General features: G+C 41.9%; 1 protein-coding gene across 1 annotated transcript in view; it reads left to right on the plus strand.

Annotated features, from left to right (window-relative positions):
* LOC145418060 (tryptase beta-2-like) overlaps positions 1-21,609 on the plus strand; it is a 61,220-nt gene extending 39,611 nt beyond the window's left edge. Inside the window, exons 7-10 of the mRNA XM_080286593.1 lie at positions 11,796-11,881; positions 15,947-16,088; positions 19,288-19,430; positions 21,439-21,609. Coding sequence (XP_080142719.1) covers positions 11,796-11,881; positions 15,947-16,088; positions 19,288-19,430; positions 21,439-21,609 — 542 coding nt within the window. The remainder of the gene's footprint in view (positions 1-11,795; positions 11,882-15,946; positions 16,089-19,287; positions 19,431-21,438) is intronic.
* Positions 21,610-22,460: the final 851 nt, after the last annotated feature.

The following is a 22,460-nucleotide window of genomic DNA, read 5'->3' on the forward strand; positions in this document are numbered from 1 at the left end:
TGTGTGATGGTGCTGTATGTGGAGGTATGATGTTTGAGGGTGTGGTGTGAGGGGGTGTGTGGTGTGTGAGAGTGTGGCGTAGTGTGGCGTGTGAGGTTGTGATATACAGTGTTGTGTGTGAAGGTGTCGTGTAGTGTGGTGTGTGAGGGTCTGGTGGAGTGTAGTATGTAAGGTTGTGATGTAGAGTTGTGTAGTGTGGTGTGTTAGGTTGTGAGGTAGAGTGTGGTGTTTGAAGGTACCTACGCATGATGTTTGTGAGTGCGATGTGTGCGAGTATGATGGAGAGCGTAGTGTGTGGGGGAGTGATGTAGAAGAGAGTGTGTGGTGTGTGAAAGTGTGACTTGAGGTAGTGGGGTGTGAAAATGTATTTCATCTGTGCTTTATCGTTTATCTGCATACTTTCATGACTTGCTGGTGTTGTGGTTTGCCAGTGTTGAAGTGTTCAATAAATGTCTCCCAATGCCAGCTCTCCTTTCTCCATTTTCTCTCCTTCCTAAATGGGCGTTGTTTGTGTCTTTAGCAAATAAAAAAACAAAATCAGTCAGGGAAACTGTTCACCTGTGTATTCAATGCAATGCGATATTTACGTACTCGTTACTTTTCGTTTTTTTTTTTTTGTATCCTGTCTTCGATATTCTCTCGGGGTGGAAGCGATATCAAACATTTCATTCGGGCATAATTTTACAGACAGAAATCTGGATATTTATCACCTCTTTCGCCTAGATTATTTTTGAGCAGGATGAAGACTTAACTGGATATAATTCTTGCCACCTCCAGACGATTTATTTATTTGGTAAGACATCTTGATCTGCTGACCTCGCCGTAGTGAAGGAGTTGGTACATTTCGTCCATATTTTATTCCATCCCTTCCCCTAAGTTATTTTTTATCCACCTTTCTTCCACGTAGCTTATTTCTATTGTCTTTCTGTTGGGTAAAAAAGAATGTAAACAATATCGTTTTTATTTTTTCAGGTTGATCAGTGACAGAGGGCGAGGCGTGAGAGATATAGAAAGGTTATAATGATGTACTTCTTCCCTCCGCTTTCCTCCCTCCTCTCCTCTCCTACTTCTCCTCCTCCTCCGCCTTTCCTCTCTCTCTCTGCTGCTACTTCGGGTACCTACTGCACCGTCTAAATGCCCAATTCTTACCTCGTGTTATTTTCACATCTATTACATCTCATAACGGGCTAGTCCTCCAGTTATTACACATCCCCTCCTCTTATTCCTTCTACTCCCTCCTCTCTTCCTCTTACTCTTATATTCTTCCTCCCATTATTCCTCCTCTTTCCTCTCTTACATCTTCTCACAGCCCAATCCTTCTTCCTCCCTTTCTTAAATGATTCCTTCCCTCTTTTCCTCATTCCCCTTCTTTTACCTTTTCTCTTCCTCGAAGGGTTAAATTTTCACTTTTTTTTTCCTCTTCTTTCCTCTCCTACGTCTCCTCACAGCCCAGCCCTTCCTTCAGTTCTTGAATGATTTCTTCTCCCTTTTCTTCCTTCCTCTTTTTCCTCCTTCCCTTTCCCTTACCTCTTCTCTTCCTCGTAAGCTTAAAGTTTGACCTCATTTCCCCCTTCGTCTTTCGTCTTTTAGGTCTTCTCACAGCCCAGTCTCTCTTCCACTTACCAATGATTCCTTCCACTTTGCCTCCCTCCTCCCCTCTCTCGTCTGCCTCCACCTCCAACTGTAATATCATTCTCTCCTCTTCGCCTCCCTTACCCCCATTACCTCTTCTCCTCCTCCAGCTGTCAGAATCTTACCGCTTTTTACTCCCTTTCTCTTAGTACACACTGTAGTTTGTTTACCTCAACTTGGCCGAGATATTTTTCTTCCTTTTGCAACTTCTGCTTCCTAGCTCAGTAACAGAATATAACGAAGCTACAGTTTTACATCCTTTCCCCTTTGTTTTTTCTTTTTCTGTAACTAACACCATATTCTAGTGTTAATCTCTCGGGACCACCTTATTTAAAGTGGAGAGATGGGAATTTTAGGCCAAGTTAAAGTGAAGGAGGTATAGGCCACTTCTAAGTTTTGTTGTTCCCACCTTTTTTTTTCTCCTCCCTTAACCTCCTTTACCTCTCTACCTCTCTGCACAGTGCTGGAGAGGGACGCCTTCCCGTGGTGGCACAGATATAACGGGGGGAGGGGGGAAGGTCACTGCCCGCTTATACAAACGTCCCTCCTCTCCCTCCCTATCCCCCCCAGTGAGGAGGATGGACCGCCGGAGAAAGGCAGTTTCAACCTCTAATCAACTGGGTACACGTAACAAATGAACCTGGCGCTACTACTACTACTACTACTTCTACTACTACTACCACAACTACTGATATTACTACTACTACTACTACTACTCTTCACATCCAAATTTTCTGACAATTAACCCTTTCAACCTGTGGCATCTTTTCTATTCAATTCAAGATAACTTCAAATTGCAATATTCAATACAGAAATTAATAAAGGAAATAATTAACTCCTTTAGTTCAAAATCCTCCAAAGCTGAACAAAATCGTCTGGAGTGAGATTTAGGAGACGAAAAAAAAAACATCATAGAAGTGAACTGGTAATTTCCTTCCCTTTTCCTCTCCCTCCTTCCTCTCTCTCTCTCTCTCTCTCTCTCTCTCTCTCTCTCTCTCTCTCTCTCTCTCTCTCTCTGTTTAAACACTAGGTCTCTGTTTTTTTACTTTCCTTTATTTTCCTTTTCATTTAATATTTATCTGAATTGACTTGTTTTGTACTCATTATTCAGATCTGTACTCCTCATTCACGATGTCTTTGAATTCCTCACAGATTTTTTGGTTTCATATCTTTGTACTCATCATTTAAGACATCTTGTATTCCTCACTTTCGACGCCTTGTACTCCTTACTTAAACCCCTCCTGCTTTCCCTTACTTTGTATTCCCCTTTTTCGACGTCTTTGTATTCCTCATTTACAGCATTCTTACCTTCATATCTCTTGTACTCCTTACGACGTCTTTGTACTCCTTGCTTACAACTTGAACTCCTCTCTTAAAACTTGCCCTGTTTTAACATCCTTTGTACTCCTCGTATGCGACGTTCTTGTACTCCTTATTTACAACAGTCTTTCTCACATAACCTGTTGTATTCCTCACACAAGACATTTGTATTCTTCACTTACGATACCCTTTTTTTTATTCTTTGGACTCCTCACTTAAAACATCTTGTATTCCTCACTTAAGCTGTTTTATTCTTACCTCTTAAATCCTCCCTGCTTTCTTTTCATTGTTGTACTCCTTACCTTGTATTCCTCATTTACGTCTTGTACTCCTTACATAAAACTCTCTCTACTTTCCTTTCTTTTATAATTTTAAGACTTTATTTATTTATTTATTTATTTATTTATTCATTTTTCAGGGCCACCACCATCACCTCCTCGCCCCCCTCCTACCACCCCAAGACCCCCACCACCCACATCCAGACCACCTACCACACTGCCTACCACAACCACGACCACTACTGTGTCTGTCAAAACCATGATTATTACCACCCCTCCCACAACCACACCTCCTACCACCAGCTGCTCCATCACCAGGGATTATTGCGGTAAGAGAGAGAGAGAGAGAGAGAGAGAGAGAGAGAGAGAGAGAGAGAGAGAGAGAGAGAGAGAGAGAGAGAGAGAGAGAGAGAGAGAGAGAGAGAGAGAGAGAGAGAGAGAGAGAGAGAGAGAGAGAGGGAGGGAGAGAGAGAGTTTTGGCGCCTATTTTCATCAGCTCAGGATTCTTTCTAGCACCTCTTCCTTAGCGATTAGTTTTGCATTTAAATTTATTATTCTCATGCATGTCATTGTTCTCTTATATGGATGTAGAATGCATAAAAGACAAAAGAATATGCTGTATATATCAGATGCAGAAAAGAAATGGTAAGGAGAGGAACTAATCAGACCCCTAAAGGGACGATAGTGTGGTATTTGCTATTTTAATGTGTTGTGTCAGGGGTAACAGATGTTTTGGTGTGTGTGTGTGTGTGTGTGTGTGTGTGTGTGTGTGTGTGTGTGTGTGTGTGTGTGCATTTTGGTAAACAAGAAACAAAAGATGAGAGTCTGTTAATCTTGTCCTTATCAAAAAAATCAAACTGAAAGAATCCATAGCCAAGATCCTGCCGTTTAGAGATGTCTGACACATTGGCTGGTATTCTCTATGGACAAGGACACTCCCTAACACCCCTCCCTTACCGATTTATTTTTGGACACGGCTAGCTAATATCGATCTGTACGTTGTTTATGCAGAGTACGGTGATATTAGAGTAGTTTAAATATCACAGAAGATGACAGTAAGGTATAATACGGTAAATGAAGCGCTTAGGAAAAGATGTCAGGGAGCTTCCTTAACCGACGAGAAAACCGGTCATTGTGTTTAAAAGACTGGAGATCAACGGCAAGAGGAAAGACAAACTATACGAGACATTTCTAGAGTTTTTTGCATTAGGAAGCTGGATGGGAAAGGCGTGAGAGTGGGAGCTCTGCCCACAGTAAAAGGGAAAGGATACACTCAGACAGTTCAGAAGAGCTGCGATCTTAGTGGTAGAAGAGAAACATAGAGCTCACACCCAAGTAGTCCCCATAGGTTACATCCACATGCAAAACTCGGGTTCTTGTGTTCTCTGCATCACCACGACGTCTATTAAGGGAGGATAGGGGTTAAGAGGTCCCAGCCCACATCTGACTGCTGGAGTCCCGTAGGCTTTATCCAGCAGCCTTCATACCTGGTGCCAGTCCAACAGAGCCCATGACAGGACTGGGATGAGTGCCCTGTCCTGCCAGCATGTGAGGAGGAATCCCCCAGCAAGGTCACCCTAGATTAGTTTACCTTGATCCCATTTCCTTTTTTTTTTTTTTTTTAATTCATGGCAGCAATGGATTATACAGGGAGGGTGGTACAAACCCATCCCGAACACCGTAAGCAAGGGGAGCACCCACAAGCAGCACATGGAATGGGCGTGGGTTCCCTGGGCACCAATGGTGATTATCTAGATGGACTGTTACCCATGCTAGGATTTCTATTTTTGTTAGTGGTGTTCTTAGTGTTTGCTATCACTTCTTTTTTGTGGTTGAACTGGAAGACGTGGTGTTTTTTTTTTTTTTAATTCTCGTACTCGACGTATTAGACATCTTTGTGTGACTCTCATTGCGATAGGACTGTGAAATGTGTTAGTAGGATTCTTTTGTGTGGTAATGTCAAATGTTGATTGTGTTATTTTTAGTGTTTTTGTTTTTTTAATAGGACGTTCTCGAGCTATTCTTATGTTGATAGAAAAGCTATGAGCTGTTATTCTAAGAGAACCTCCCTTACTGAAAAAAATGGCCTGGGGATCATTAGCCTTTTGGTGAGGAAGGGATGTGGAGATCACAGAACCTTCCCTCCTCAAGTCAAACTCATAGTAGGCCCAGTTATGTACCGTGATGACCCTAATGTGCAGTGACAGGCATAAATCTATTTTGAATTACTAACTTCTGGTACAGTAACTCAGCTACTTAGCTTTATCTCAGAGGTATTCGATAACAGGGCACCTCAGAACAAGACAACTGGACACTTCGGGATCAAGGCTTACTCACGAATCCAAACTCTGTCTTGTCTACCCTCACCATCTACTTCACTCTCCCTCATCCCTACCCATATATCACACGCCTATTTCATGTTAGCAAACCACACGATCGCTTCACTGGGAGCATCTGCCAACTGAGGCATCTCAAGTCATACATACACTGTACTGCCAAACGAGACCTACTTACCACACGAGGTTGGTCTGCGGATCAAGCAGGCAGACTTCTACACCAACAGCCAGTCAGTCAGGGTGGCAGGGTTCATTCATCTTGGCCAACTCACCACTTAACTCGTCTAACCGTCCATTCTCGATCTCTGTCTGGCAGATCCTCCACTCTCCTCTCAGTTGAACCACCATGGCCCCTCCTCTTTAAACTTACAAAACAATGACAGAACTTCTCCAAATCAGGGGCTATGTGACGGTGTAGATGGGCGACCCCATTCTAAGTGATCTCTAAGACTAGGCGAGCACCAGAAGACAAACTCAGAAATTCCTATACTTACTGTTGCTGGCTGTTTACAAGTCTTCCCTTAACACAGCCCAGCAAAGTCTGCTTTGTCCGAAGCACCAAAGGAAGTATGGAGCTGACAGAGAAAGGTGATGTGGCCTCACACATCCAGGGGCCCTCCCTGATTCCATGAAAATTTCATCTCAAGGTACTTTGAGACCAAACCACAAATCTCGTTCAGGCCCATCTGGTGGACCTCTAGACACCCTGGGATCAACTGCAACCTTCAAACCTGACTCTCTCGCGAGTCCAGACTGTTTCGGGGCTCCCGACAAGTTAGCTCATGTTAAGTAAGCCGGCGTCTTTATTCTAACATTAGTACCACGTCCAGCTACTTCTTACACCATTAGAACCTGCAGCTGAAGATTACCACCGCACACACACACACACACACACACACACACACACACACACACACACACACACACACACACACACACGCACACATCCCTTGCACACAAAACATTATTCTAATATACTGAATTAATACATTGCTTGACTGACCATTGTTCTGATGATCTGCATTTCCATTCCCAACCCTCTAACTATCGTCCAATTGCTTTAACATCATGTATCTCAAAGTTTTCGAGTCAATTCTTAATAGAAAAATTTTAAAGCAGCATCTCCTATCACAACCTTCTCTTCCGATCGTCAGTATGGGTTCCGTCAGGGGATGCTCCACTGGCGATCTTCTCACCTACCTTTCAGACTCCTGGTCATCCTCCTTTCGGAACTTTGGCGAAATGCTTTGCCATTGCACTTGACATCTCAAAGGCTTTCGATCGAGTCTGGCATGTTTCTTTAGCACTTCCAAAATATCTAAAAATTGCTGTCTCCATAAAATAATATTCACTAAACCAATGACTGAAGCTTCCCCCAATCAAACAGTTTGTATTAGAACGTTAGGAGCTGGTGCATTTTTATATGATATTTCAGGAAAGGAAAGGAATTTTTATCATTAGTGATACTCGCTTAAAGACCGCCTTCTGCAGCCTCCTCTCGATGTCAAAAGGCCAGAAATGAGTCATAACTAGGGAACCGGTGTCCCAGCTGGACTGGAAATACTTTTATTCTTGAAGTTGGAGCATTTTAACAGTACCTTGCTCTAACAAAAATTGCGCTACGTTGCCCCGTTTCTTCTGTGTTACGGTAACAAACAAACCAACAAACATACAGGAATCGGAACATTATAATATAGATGGCAACACACACACACACACACACACACACACACACACACACACACACACACACACACACACACACACACACACACACACATTTTCCTTTTGTCCCTGTTCTCACGTAAAAATCCGTCACCATTTGTTTAAGTTCCCTCCCACCCACTCCTCTTTTCCCTCCTTTCCTCACCCTCGTCTCAACATCTCCCTCACATTCACATACCTCTTTAACATTATCCATTTACCTTTACTCTTCTCAGTACCTTTCACAACTTTGTCTTGCCCCCTCTCCCTGTTCCTTACCTTCCTTTTCCCTTCCCTCCTGCAAGCATCACTCCCATTCTGTTATTCTACCTTCAGTCTTTTGTCATCATGTCAACATTTCTTCAGCTCCCATCTTCCTTCCACTTACTTAACCTCCTTCTCCCCCATCCGTGTCCCAGAACACGCACCGCCTCACACTGGCCTTCCACCCCATTCTTACAACAGCTGTAACCAATTGTTCTGTCCTTCTTCTTCCCTCCCTCCTTTCCCCACTTCCTTCCTCTCCTCTCCCCCTCCTTCCTTCTCCCACCTCTCTCCCTCCAACACTGTCCTTGTACCCCCAGTCTCTCACACACAGCTGTCAACTCTCTCTCTCTCTCTCTCTCTCTCTCTCTCCTCACACATACTTACACCTACACACACCGCCCTTCAATTCCCGGTTTCTCGCCACTAGCTATCATTTCTAACCCCCCATTCCCTTCCCTTTCCTTTTAACCTTCCAATCCCCTTAATCTCCCCCCTTCCATCCCCCCCCCCACACACACACTCCAAGCAGCCCTTCCTCCCCCACTCTCGTCAACAGCTGTTCCATCCCTCCCCTCCCCAGCATCCTCCACCTGTTATGCACACACACACACACACACACACACACACACACACATGAATCAGGACATAATGTGAAATGGTGTTCTGAAGGTGTGACTGCTCCCTCCCTGATCCCTGGTGTAACTTAATCTCTACTGTGTACTTTGAGATGCCAAGATTATGTTCACAAAGGACGTTCTTTTTGCTCTTAAAAGGCGTTCAGAAAGTGTAAAAAACAAAAACGGCAAGAATATCCTTAAAAAAAAGCTGATATTGTAAACATTTGGTAAAGATCCTTAAAAGAAATTAAATGGAAATGATTATCTCTAGATCTAGCTATAAAATCGATAAACTGAGAACCCTCCTGCACTCGACCAAGTGCTTTCTCGTGCGTTATGGGAATGGCTTAGTCAGCTTTATCACTGTCTGACTTGCAGCATTTACTTATTTCTTACTCCCACTGCCACATCCATCCCCACATCAGCAAACTGAGCAGCCTCCGCAATAGCCTACAGAAGAAAGTAGGAAGTGTTTCTGGCGGGGTGCAATTTGCGGGCTATCCTGAACAGCGCCCTAAATCCAATGAGAAATAAATGAGACATTCTCGGAGAGGCTATGCGTTGGCGATGTGGCATATTTTTTGGAGTACCTGGGTCCTCATTTTCACTGATGATTTTCCTGGAGTTACAAGACGAGCTACAGTCCTTCAAGCTTAAGCGGTCAAGGCAGGAGCTCTTATAACCCCAGGCTTGGTGGTGGTAGGAGGTAAGCACCGACAACGAGATGCAACCGCTGTCTTACTATCCATGGACAACACGATGGTGCGTAGTAAGGGAAGACATGTAAGAGGAAGAGATTGATTCCCTGTGACCCAAGGGGCGGTACTGTGGTGCAGTTAGGAAACTTACTAACATCTTTTTCTTTACGATTTATTTTTGCTGCTGCTCCGTTACCTTATCCCTGTGTGTTATTCACGCAATCTATGTCGATGTTAAACATAGGCAACACTACGCTATTGCAACCCTCCGTCTGACCAAACACATACCCCCCACCTCCCTGCACACCTAACCAAGCGCATAATGGGTCTCACCCCCCCTCCCCAATCATTTCTTTTAAAGGTGGGAGCAAGGAGAACGCCTACAGGACACATAACCTGGGCCCTTCAGATTCCTTGCGCAAGTCGCATTGAAATCTCTTGAAATTTTTTCATTTTTTTCATTATAAAAAAAAAAAATGCTAAAGACAGAGCATTCTACCTAACAAAAGGCACCAGTTTACTATATGGCACATAACTATGTGAAATTTCATTACTCTATAATGAATAATATCTGAGATCAGGCCAGGAAACGAAATCTCTACTCCCGGCCAGCCGCCCTGTCGCCCAACTCTACGGACAGACACCAGTTGATCCCACTGATAACAACTTCGTCAGGAGGAGGGTAGAGACATTTAAGAAGCTAAAAAACGGATATTAACGTGTAGTTTGGGGGAGGGGGGGGATCGTGAATGGAAAGGTGCTAGCGAGCTTCTTTACCCGACGAGAATACGGTCGTCCAAGTATTTCCCTCTCATGCCTCCAATGTCTTGTTGTATTCTCTGTTTGTATTCTCTCCTTATTTCCACCTCATGCCTTGAATGTATTGTTGTGTATGTTTGTATTCTCGCTATATCCCTCACGCCGCATATAGCAAATCAATTTCGACTCTACAACCAGCTTTAAACTCAGTAAATGTAAGCCAGGGATGCATTCCAAAACATCTCAGCAGTTTCCACAGAATTAGTACTATAAAACGTGGGATGCTGGCAAATCAGATTTTTAGGTGGCAATGGAACTTTAATCGTTTTTTTTCTTTTATATGAACTTAGCTCAAAAGGAACATCAAGTAAAGAGATTTATGGAAGGGATTCAATATGCTTTGACCTCAGTGGTGAATTTAAATGCATTTATAGCCAACAGCAGAGAAATCCTGAGTTTGAATCCTAGGCCTGCCACCAGACTTTTAACAATGTCTGACCTATCCCAGCCTGTTCATAACCAAAAGTGAAATAGGAACATGGACTCGTATTCTCGGCGATTAAGGAAGCTCCCTAACACCTTTTCCTTACTTATTTATTTATTTTTTATATTTTTTAGGATATGGCTAAGGAATATCTTTTTGTTCGTTATGTATGCAGAGTATGGTGATATTAGAATGATTTAAGCAACACAGACGAGGACGGCTAGGTGTAAGATGCAAAATAAATGACACAGGAAGAGGTGTTAGGGAGCTTCCTTAACTAACAAGAATACCGCCCATGGACCGTAAAACTTTGTGTCTTTTTATGAGGTAAGAATGAGGCTTTGGATATTATGAATCTTCTTAACCCCGTGAATCTATTGACTTATTCTTTAGCATATTCTGGCCATCTCCTGACGACTTTTTTTCGGCTCTAGAGACTTATCGAATTGGAAGGTTACTGTATATAGGAAGGTCCATATATAGCGCTCTTTTTTTTTATTTTTTTTATTTTTTATTTTTTTACTCCGGGCTATTTCTCGTGTGTTGCGGGGACGGCCTAATCAACGTTACCAGTGTCCAACTTACTTAATCATCTGCTACTCCTACTGTCTCACCCTGTGCCCACACCAGCAGACTAGGCCTAATTACTAATGGCGTGCTACTCATGAATCCCCCTGAATATAGATGCCATAACACATTCAGTAAGGAACACCATGGCAACTTTTAATATAATCACGTGTAGTAAATGTAGACCAACTATATCACCGTCTTGAAGAGGTTAATGAGTTTTTTGTGGTCGATAGGCAAAATGCTCGAAGACATATCCTTCGTTTGGTTCTTAGTGTTGGCTTCGTCTTCATCTATTATCATTATTATTACTATTATTATTATTATTATTATTATTATTATTATTATTATTATTATTATTATTATTATTATTATTATTATTATATCAGTATTATTATATTGTCAGTATTATTTTTTACATGATGATGATGATGATGATGATGATGATGATGATGATGATTATTATTAGTATTAAGGGGTAGGTGGGACCGCTCACCATCCACTCACTCGATGTAGTGCTGCTTTTGGTGTCTGCCCTTTCCTCTCTTCCATCCTTCCTCTTCTTTCTTTGCTTCATTCTTTCCTCTTTCTTTTGCCTGCGGGTGACTTTACACTCTGTATTCTGTCATTTTTTCCTTCATTCTTTCCTCTTCCTTCTCCCTATGGGTGACTACAATGACTGACAAGCCAAATGGTTTCCTGTACACCAGGAAACCATTTACGAAGATGGGTGGTAACCATATAACAATTTATGGGGCCTGATGGTTTAGTGGATAATAAGGTGCTCCAATCGGATTGAGCTTGTGTTGGTTAAAATCCAAGGGGTGGTTGGGGTTTATTGCTCACGTAATGCCACTCAGGGATGAGTGAGACTGGTCACTCTCATCTTAAATGTCAGGACCAACTTGCCTAGCTCCGAGATCCTACGCTCCTTTGTGGGACGACATGGGATTGGATGATGGATGGATGGCTTATTATTATTATTATTATTATTATTATTAATTAATATTATTATTTTTATTATTATTATTATTTGCTTGTCGGTTTCTTTATTTCTGTCTTCTTTTTCTTCTCCTCCTCCTCCTTCTTCGCCCTCTCGTTTTCTCACCCTGTCCCATCGCCCTCCTCACCAGTCAACTGCGGCAATGCACCGATCTCCGTGGAAGGCTACAGGATCGTGAACGGAACCAATGCCACCGCCAACGAATACCCGTACCAGGTGTGGGTGAGGCCTGTGACACCTGGGCAGGCGTACTCGTGTGGGGGATAAATTATCACTCCTCGCTGGATCCTTACCGCTGCCCACTGCATCATCATAAACCCGTGAGACTCAGCTATGCATCACTCTTGTCATTATCATCATCATCATTTTCATCTTTATCATCACCTTCACCATCATCGTCTTAATCATCATAATCATCAGCATCATTAACACTGCCATCTTCATCATCATCATTTTAATCCTGATCATGATAAACATCACTAACACTGCCATCATCGTCATCATCATTTTCGTCATCATTATTGCCATCACTATTTTCGTCTTTATCATCACCTTCATCATCATTATTTTAATCTTCTTCATAATCATCAGCATCACTAACACTGCCATCATCGTCATCATCATTTTCATCATCATAATCGTCATCACTATTTTCATCTTATCATCATCTTCATCATCTTCATTTTTATCTTCTTCATAATCATCAGCGTCATTAACACTGCCATCATCATCATCACTTTCATTTTCATCACCATTAATGTCTTCACTGTTTTCATCCTTATCTTCATCATTATCATCATCACCATTTTAATCTTCGTCATTATTGTCATGATCTTCATTGTCATTATCATTATGTGTTCCTCAGTCTCATCCTCATCATCTGCTCTGTCATCATCATTCTCTCTCTCTCTCTCTCTCTCTTGTTTCCTGTACGGCAAATGCCGAAGGGTTTGGAGGGTGGGGGAGAGAGCCTTCTGCTGTGCTATCCTTTTCTCCTGCTCCTATGCACTATATTAGGATTAAGGCCGGACCACCTCTTAGGGACCGTAAGGTCTGTGTGGTCTGTGTATCTATGTAACTCTATGTAACTCTCTCTCTCTCTCTCTCTCTCTCTCTCTCTCTCTCCACACAAAACATCCATACTTGCTTAGTTTTCACCTGACAAAAATCCCTAACCCCTTTCATCTCCATCGTTGGGCAAGCGTAACAAGACTCGAGGGACCATTTGACTATAATAGCAACCAAGGAGACTCATTTCTACCTCACAGACTCCTCGCAAGACAAACAACGGAGACCTGGGAGTAAAAATATAGAAGTGTCTCAATTCTGTCAAGTGAAAACAGTAAAAAATGGGATCCAGCCTTAATATAATATTTTATCCATCCATCCATCATCCAGTCCTATGTCGCCCCATGAGGAGCGAAGGAACCCGGGGCTAGGCAAGTTGGTCCTGACATTTAAGACGAGAGTGACCAGCCTCACTCATCCCTGAGTGGCATTATGTGAACAATAAACCCCAACCATCCCTTGGATATAAACCTACACCGGCTCAATCCGACTGGAGGGCCGTAATTACCCACTAAACCACTAGGCGCCAAAATTTGGTTATATGGTTACCACCAGCGTAGTAAATGGTTTCCTACGCAAATTTTCCGAACAGATAATTGTAATATAATCTTATCACAGGATTTCTTTCCACGTTCATGTATCTATAATATTTTAGAATAAGTTGAGGTGAGCATTCATGGTTTTTGTACATTTTTGGACCTGTGACATTGAAAAGCAGCTCAAGGTCACTGAACTGGGTCAATGTAATAGAGTCATTGTGTTGTATATCTTCAATAAGTATGATGAAAATAGGAGGCAGAAAGTGACGGAATAATAATAATACAAATAATGACGAATGCAAAGACCTTCACATCAGGTAATAGATGGAAATCAGAAATAATAATAATAATCATCATCATCATTATTCATTACCTAATCTACTAATAATAAAACTGATGGATACAAGGAGCTCTTCATATGGTAATAGGTGATCAATAATAATAATAATAATAATGATGATGATGATGATGATGATGATGATGATGACAAATAAACAAATAGACAGATAAATAAAAGTGAAAATTCTTAGTTCTCGCTAGGCTATAGGATCATGCACACGTATGTATAGTTGCATTGACGTCCTCCTGTCTTCTCTTTAGCGATTTATTTTGCAGACAAATTTCTCTTGTGTGATTCATGTCGTTGTAATATCAACATCTTTTTCATCACATGAGGACACTGCGATGTATGTGCAGAAAAAATAGCTAAAGAGGAGCTATTACGAATTCACCTAGAGATGCAGTGTAGAATAAATCAGCAAAGAGGAGCTTTCACGAATTAATGTACAGATGCAATGAAGAAAAATCGCCATAGAACAGGTGTTTAGGAAAGCTCCAGAAGTCACTTAACCCCCTCCCTTCTCTGTCTGTCTGTCTGTCTGTCTGTCTGTCTGTCTGTCTCTCTTATTCCAGGACGCTCAACGCAACATCCGTCGAGGTGGAAGTTGGCTCCATCGACCTTACCATGACCGTGAATGTGCCCGTTTTGCGATTTATTCCCCATCCGAATTACGATCCAGCCACCACAGTGAGATTATTGGCTATTGTTTGTTTGTCAGTGTTTGGCGGTGTTTGATAATGTTTGTGTTTGTTAGTGTTGTTTTTTTTTATTGTGTTTGTTAGTGTCGGTGTTTTGTTATTGTTTGTGTTTGTTAATGTTCGTGATTTATGTGTTTGTTAGTGGTGGTGTTAATTATTGTGTTTGTTAGTGTTGGTGTTTTGTTATTGTGTTTGTTAGTGTTGGTGTTTTGTTATTGTGTTTGTTAGTGTTGGTGTTTTGTTATTGTGTTTGTTAGTGTTGGTGTTTTGTTATTGTGTTTGTTAGTGTTGGTGTTTTGTTATTGTGTTTGTTAGTGTTGGTGTTTTGTTATTGTGTTTGTTAGTGTTGGTGTTTTGTTATTGTGTTTGTTAGTGTTGGTGTTTTGTTATTGTGTTTGTTAGTGTTGGTGTTTTGTTATTGTGTTTGTTAGTGTTGGTGTTTTGTTATTGTGTTTGTTAGTGTTGGTGTTTTGTTATTGTGTTTGTTAGTGTTGGTGTTTTGTTATTGTGTTTGTTAGTGTTGGTGTTTTGTTATTGTGTTTGTTAGTGTTGGTGTTTTGTTATTGTGTTTGTTAGTGTTGGTGTTTTGTTATTGTGTTTGTTAGTGTTGGTGTTTTGTTATTCTGTTTGTTAGTGTTGGTGTTTTGTTATTGTGTTTGTTAGTGTTGGTGTTTTGTTACTGTGTTTGTTAGTGTTGGTGTTTTGTTATTGTGTTTGTTAGTGTTGGTGTTATCGTTACTGTGTTTGTTAGTGTTGGTGTTTTGTTATAATGTTTGTTAGTGTTGGTGTTTTGTTATAATGTTTGTTAGTGTTGGTGTTTTGTTATAATGTTTGTTAGTGTTGGTGTTTTGTTATTGTGTTTGTTAGTGTTGGTGTTATCGTTACTGTGTTTGTTAGTGTTGGTGTTTTGTTATAATGTTTGTTAGTGTTGGTGTTTTGTTATAATGTTTGTTAGTGTTGGTGTTTTGTTATAATGTTTGTTAGTGTTGGTGTTTTGTTATAATGTTTGTTAGTGTTGGTGTTTTGTTATAATGTTTGTTAGTGTTGGTGTTTTGTTATTGTGTTTGTTAGTGTTGGTGTTATCGTTACTGTGTTTGTTAGTGTTGGTGTTTTGTTATAATGTTTGTTAGTGTTGGTGTTTTGTTATAATGTTTGTTAGTGTTGGTGTTTTGTTATTGTTTGTGTTTGTTAGTGTTGGTGTTTTGTTATGTATTTGTTAGTGTTGCTGTTTTGTTATAATGTTTGTTAGTGTTGGTGTTTTATTATTCTGTTTGTTAGTGTTGGTGTTTTATTATTCTGTTTGTTAGTGTTGGTGTTATCGTTACTGTGTTTGTTAGTGTTGGTGTTTTGTTATTATGTTGCGAGCAGTGGGAGTGTTGCGTGTGTTAAGTGTTTTTATTTTTTCCCTTATGTCCCTCTAACACGTTACCTCTCCACTGTCCCCTTCTATGCTGTCTCTTCCTCATCTCCTTCACCTCCTTTCTTTTCCTCACTCCTCTATATCTCCTTTGTCTCCTCTCTCTTCTTTTCTGTCTCTCCCTCATTTTCTTCACTCTCTCTCTCTCTCTCTCTCTCTCTCTCTCTCTCTCTCTCTCTCTCTCTCTCTCTCTCTTATCTTTAGTCTCTCCCCCTTCAGGCCAACGACATCGCCCTAATAGAACTGCAGTCTGACCTCACCTTCAGCGCCTCCGTCCAGCCCATCTGCCTAGCTCTCGAGGAGGACATACCCTACGGCGGGAAGGCTGTGGTCACTGGATGGGGGGACACGGAATATCAGTGTAAGTAGTAGCAGTAGTAGTAGTAGTAGTAACAGTAGTAGTAGTAGTATCAGTAGTAGTAGTAGCAGAAGCAGTAGTAGTTGTGAGAGTAGTTACTGTGTGTCTAATACAGGGTGTCCCGCAGAATTTGTGAGAAACTTGAGGAGGCTATTCTGTGGCTAATTTCGGGTCCAATTCTAAGCCGCTACGGACCTACAGTTAATTATATCCTTATGGGTGAATTATGAGGCAGACTATTTTCGCCCATAAGGTCATCAGTAATTGTAGCTCCGTCAAGACCAAGAACTGGATCCTCAGTTATATACAAAGAATAAATTGACCTTTCTCGCATATCACACGGAACACTCGGATCTTTCCTCCTTTGTATGACATTCAGCCACTAACAGTTAGCCAATATCATTTGAAACTAGAAAGCACACAGAGAGGGCATACCTCCGCCACTGCCGGATCCGGATCTGTATCCGCCCAAAAATTTAATCAATCCTTTCTTAGCCCATGGCCCACCCTTCCACAAAATTTCATTGAAATTCAGGGAGAGCTTTTGGAGATATCGTGATGACAAACAAACGAACAAACGGACAAACATAGGTGAATACATAACTTCCTCCAACTTTGTAAGCGGAGGTAATAAAAGAATATTCTATGATCTTGATATGAGCTGCAATACGACACCACAATTAAGCTTTGAAAGGATACGTTAATTCTTTGTAACTAGTGGTATCATGGGTTGGCGGCTGGGAGTATCCACCATCCACTGAGTGTAGTTCCACATTCAGTCTACATACAATGACAAGTCAGTTTCCTGTAACCAAGAAAATAATTTACTAGTATGGATGGCATTCATGTACCCATGTGAATGCCTGATGGTCCATTGAGTTAAGATACTGAAAGCGGATGTGGTTCATCAGATTTTACATCCTAAGTGTGATGGGTATTTATGGTTCATATAATGCCACTCATCTAAATGCAAATGGTTACCCTCAACTTTAATGATATGACTGAGTAACCTAGTTCCAGGTCTCCGGACCCTCACACTTCTGACGCGAAAAAATGGATTGGATGTGAGTTTATATAATTGTCATAACAGATTCTTCTCTCTCGTTTGTGAAGCGCGCACGCGCGCACAAAATAAAAGCATCCATCCATCCATCATTTTATCTTACGTTGCCCCACGAGGAGCGTAGAAGCCCGGGGCTAGGCAAGTTGTTCCGGACATTTAAGATGAGAGTGACAGCCTCATTCATCCCTGAGTGGCATTACATGAACAATAAACCCCAACCACCCCATGGATATAAACCTTCACTGGCTCAATCCGATTGGAGTGCCGTAATTATCCACTAAACCACCAGGCGCCAAAATTTGGTTATATGGTTACCGCTCAGCGTAGTAAATGGTTTCCTGGTGTACAGGAAACCATTTGGCTTGTCACTCAGTGTAGTCACCCATAGGCAGAAGGAAGAGGAAAGAATGAAGGAAAGAAAGACAGAAGAGGGAGTGTAAAGTCACCCGTAGGAAGAAGGACGAGGAAAGAATGAAGGAAAGAAAGAAGAGGATGGAAGGCAAGAAGGATGGAAGAGAGGAAAGGGCAGACACCTGAGAGCAGCACTACATCGAAAAAAAAAAAAAAGAACAAGGAAACACAAACATACACACTAGTCATTCTTATACATGAAATGAATTAATGAAGGACAACCGATCAATACGTTGGTTATTCAGCTATGTTCTTAGTTTTGTCATAAACAACCAACCAGCCGAGGCTTAGACGACTAGTTATTAAAGCGGCAACTGCAGTAGGAATAAAGGATTATGAACGTGAAAAGTATGAAGAGAAGTTAAATATCGGATACAGTCTGATTCATTTATTTTCATGCTCCAGAAAGGAAAGCAAACCCGGAATATGGTCAGCTTCCAAGGGGAATAACAATACCATTAATTCCCCCGGATCCCGAATACAATGCTGGCAACAATTTCCTGATGTAACAATATTTGCCTTTCCAGTCTTGCTGCTGAATGTTCTCTTGATTGTGGCATGCAGGCTAATCACATGTAGTCCCCAAATTTCTATCCGTGACTGACTCAAAAATGGTGACGGGAGGGGTGCCTTCCTGCAGTGCCACCGATATTACCGAGCTGCTACGCTTCCAGGTTAGGCAAACGTCCCTCCACCCCCTCGCTCTGCCCCTGGAAAGGAGGAGGATGAGCTGCAGGAGGAAGACAGCCTTATCCTGTAGTCCACTGTGTTTACATTTAGACCAGCTTGGGATGGCACCTACTAGCACTGCTGTTATATTACAGGCTTTTCTCTCCCTCTGTGATCTAGGCTAATCCCACAATTTCGCCATTTTAACAGATTTTTTGTTCAGTGTCTGCTTCCCCATCTTCCTAAGCAAAATACTCCCATTCTGTGTTAATATAGAACCTTTACTCCACCCCATTATCGTAAACATATTTGTTTGAACCATAATTTATTTCCACAATCATATCTATCATCCTGACCATATTTTTTGTACAAGTTTATTCTTTAATTTTCCTAGCCCTGTTTCTTATCCATTTTCTGTTTTCTATTCATTCTTTCTTCCATAATAATCCAAACTTAATTTTATGATTACTTCGGGACTTTTACCTCCTTCTCTTCCCTCCATCTGTTTTCTCACTGACATCTGCCTTCCTCCTTTTCATCCTTCTGTTTCCTCAGTGACCTTTGCTTCTCCTTTTGTCTTCACTGGTCTGTAACTCCCCTGAAGTCCAATCCATGCTAATCTATGCTTACTCCTTGGCCTCTGACACACTCTTTCTTCCCTCCCTTTTTCGTCCACGACCTCTACCTCCCTCCACGACCTCTCTCTCCTTTTTCCTCCCCTGCTTCCTCCACGACATCCACCTCCCTCTCTCTCCTCCCTCTATTTCCTCCAAGACCTCTACTTCCCTCTCTTTTCTCCCTTTATTTCCTCCATGACCTCTACCTCCCTTTCTTTTCTCCCTGTATATCCTCCACGACCTCTACCTCCTCCTGTTTCCTTCTTCTGTTTCCTCCACGATCTCTGTCTCTCTTTCCTCCATGTTCCCTCGATAACTCTACTGCACTTTGCCTGCTGCTATGTTTATTTCCTCCTTCTCTTTCCTCGATAACCCTTACCTTCTCTTTTTCCCTGCCTCTCTTTCCTCATTAACCACTACTGCCTTTTTCTTCCTCCTTCAGCCAGCGCCGAGCCTCCGACGATACTTCAGGAGGTGGCCCTAGACGTAATCACCATCCAGCAGTGTCAGACGCTGCAGGTAGCTCTCCCCTCTGACCCCAGCACTGTCATCTGCGCACTCACGCCCTTCAAGGATTCGTGTCAGGTGGGGATGCATTACGTGTCCCGTGTATGTGTTTTCGTCAGCTTAAGAGCCTCCTAACCCATCTTCCTTGCTAGTTTATTTTTATTATGGCAAGTTACTCTTTCCTTCTTGCTGGAGAGGTACGCCATCCTTTGTGCCATTGACATAACCGAGTGGTAAAACATATGCTAACATCCCTCAACTCCCTCCCTATCTCCTGAATGGAAGATGGTGGACTGCACGAACAGGGTAACTAAGGGCTACAGTCCACTGATTTAACATTCAGATAAGTCATGGGGCCTTATTACTACTACAACAAAAACAACACTACTGCATCTACTATTACTACTATTACTACAACAACTACTACTACTATTATTACTACTACTACTACTACTACCACCACCACTACTACTACTAACACCACCCCTCTGTATGTTATCTATGCAAACTAAAAACGGTTTATTGACCTAGAAAATACTGTCACGGTGTAATATGCAAAATAAATAACTTAGGAAGAGATAAGAGCAAGCCTCCTCACCTCATGAAGCAGCGATCCACTGGCTTTCATACATTTCTTATCAGCCTACCTGTCTTCTTTACACCCCTGTCTGACCACATCAAACATTTATGCTAGACATCCATGCCTGTGTTACCTGCATACCTGTTATACCTGTCTGACTAATACCTGTGTTACCTGCATACCTGCATACCTAACTCATATCTGTTTTACCTTCATAGGTCTACTCCATGCCTGTTTTATTTTAGCATTTTTTTTTCTCCAAAGACGAAATTTTAAGGCCTTAGCGCGGTTGAGTCGGGATGAGAGTTTTCTGTCCCTTCGTTCGTGTGGATGTAGGAAGAAGCCCTTAAAGACTGTGGGTAGAAGCAGGGGAGGATAGAGAGCTACAGAGGGAAGACTGAGGGACGGAGATATGGGGGAGGAGAGAGGAAGGAGAGAGGGAGAGAAATACCAGGTGAAGTGGGCCATAAAGGGGTCGCTAGTATCGGTTCTGCCTACCATTTTTGCACTTTTTCTAATCCAGGAGAGTCTAGGTTAGGTTAGGTTAGGTATGTTTTCTCAGCGTTAGGTTAGATTTGTTTGTTGGTCAGTTAGGCTAATCTGTTAGGTTAGATTAGAATAGGATAGGTTAAATTTGAGTTTTTAAAAATATGAAAAAATGTAAGAATGACCATCCTGGGAAAATTAAACAAGTCTAGTGCAAAAAGCGTATTCGGCCAGGACACGGGCCCATCCAGGTAAAAAATAAAAAATAAATAATAATAATAATAATAATAATAATAATAATAATAATAATAATAATAATAATAATGATAATATTTTTTTCGTTGATAGCCGATGCTTTACTGACATCCCTTATTTTGGATGTAACCCATACCAAACATAGACACAAAGCTTTTACTACAGTGCACTAAAACGGGATCAGAAGTAAAAAAAAAAAAAAAAAAGGAAAAAAAAAAAGCACAACTGCAGAATTTACTCACGTTTCTCCCCCCCTCTCTCTCTCTCTCTCTCTCTCTCTCTCTCTCTCGCCTCTGATCACAGCCTAACCCAACCGAACCTGCCCTAACCGAATTTATTTTAACCAACCAAACTATATCCAATCCAGCCCAACCTAACCCAGCCAAAATTAACCTAACCACACCCGACCTTACCTACTCTGTAACCAAAAATATCTTAACCCATCCCACCCCAACCAAATTCAGTCCAGTACACTCCAGCTTAACTCACTAAAACGCAACTCAGCCTAACCCAACCCATCCCACTACACTCCAATTTAGCCTAACCTATCCCAGCCCATTCTAATCTAACCTAACCTAACTTAACCCAACCTAACCCAATGCACTCCAATCTAGCCTAACCTATCCCAACCCAACCTAACTAACCTAACCTAACCCAGCTCAACCTAACCCTACCCAACCCAATACAGTCCAATCTAGCCTAACCTATCCCAACCAAACTTAACCCAACTCAGCCCATCCCATCCTAACTTCAGCCAACCAACAGGGCGACAGCGGCGGGCCTCTTGTGACGCGCTTGTGTGACGGTCGGTGGGCACAGATTGGCGTCGTAAGTTTTGGGGTGGGCTGCGCTTCCCCTAACGATCCAGGCGTCTACACGAAGGTGCCCGCATACGCTGACTGGATCACATCATTCGTCGGCAGTAATGCTTGTTAACCACTTCACTATCAGGACGCTTGTTGGCCCCTCCCTTGCGAATATGTCTTTACCACCGACCAAAAGACTTGTTCTTGGGGGGCCTCAGCTTCAGGAGGAAAAGTAGAACCAGCGTCGACACAAACAACATTTTTATTTTCAACAGACTCTTCGAAATCTCAGTATGTCATCATCATCAGTGGTCTAGAATAAATACGGAATAAAACGCATTGTAAAATTTGGAAGAAAAGCAATAAAAACAGTCATGAAATATATTCTTTGCTTAGGGGGGATGCGGACATTACGTTACTAAAGTGGGAAGCAAGTGACTTTATTTAGAATGTTTCCAGTACTCGCTGGCCAGAACTGTTACAACTATCTATTATTTCAAAGAGTTTAGGGGGACACCACAAACCTCTGAGTAAGCAGGGTGTGACAGGACAGACCGATTGTATTCCACTGACCTTTGTGCTCATCTCCGAGAACTTTGAAAATGCGTATCGCCCTTCCGATGTACCCCTGCAGTATACGTGCTTTCAAGGTTCGAATGGATCGTTGTCATTAATAGCAGGGTAGATATGATAACAAAATATGCCAAGTAAGTTATTTTTATTACTTATTAAATCAACAAATCTCACCTTTGACTTACCTAGTCTATGCCTGTGAGTAATGAATAAGTGACGCCTAGATATTTATTAGTAGAGTGTTCTGGCAGGAGCGATGATCATGCCCTAGGTACAATCAGATACAAAAAATCAGTTCGTCCCTCCTGCCTCCTTTTCGACGCTGAACTCATAGATGTATGAGTGTGACGTAGGGGACTGAGACGCATATTATCATCCATCTGTGGGTGATGATATGTACCCTTTGGC

This window comes from Coenobita brevimanus, chromosome 112 (genome assembly GCF_032717465.1).
Source record: "Coenobita brevimanus isolate Jiangsu-jjx chromosome 112, ASM3271746v2, whole genome shotgun sequence".
Lineage (NCBI taxonomy): Eukaryota > Metazoa > Arthropoda > Malacostraca > Decapoda > Coenobitidae > Coenobita > Coenobita brevimanus.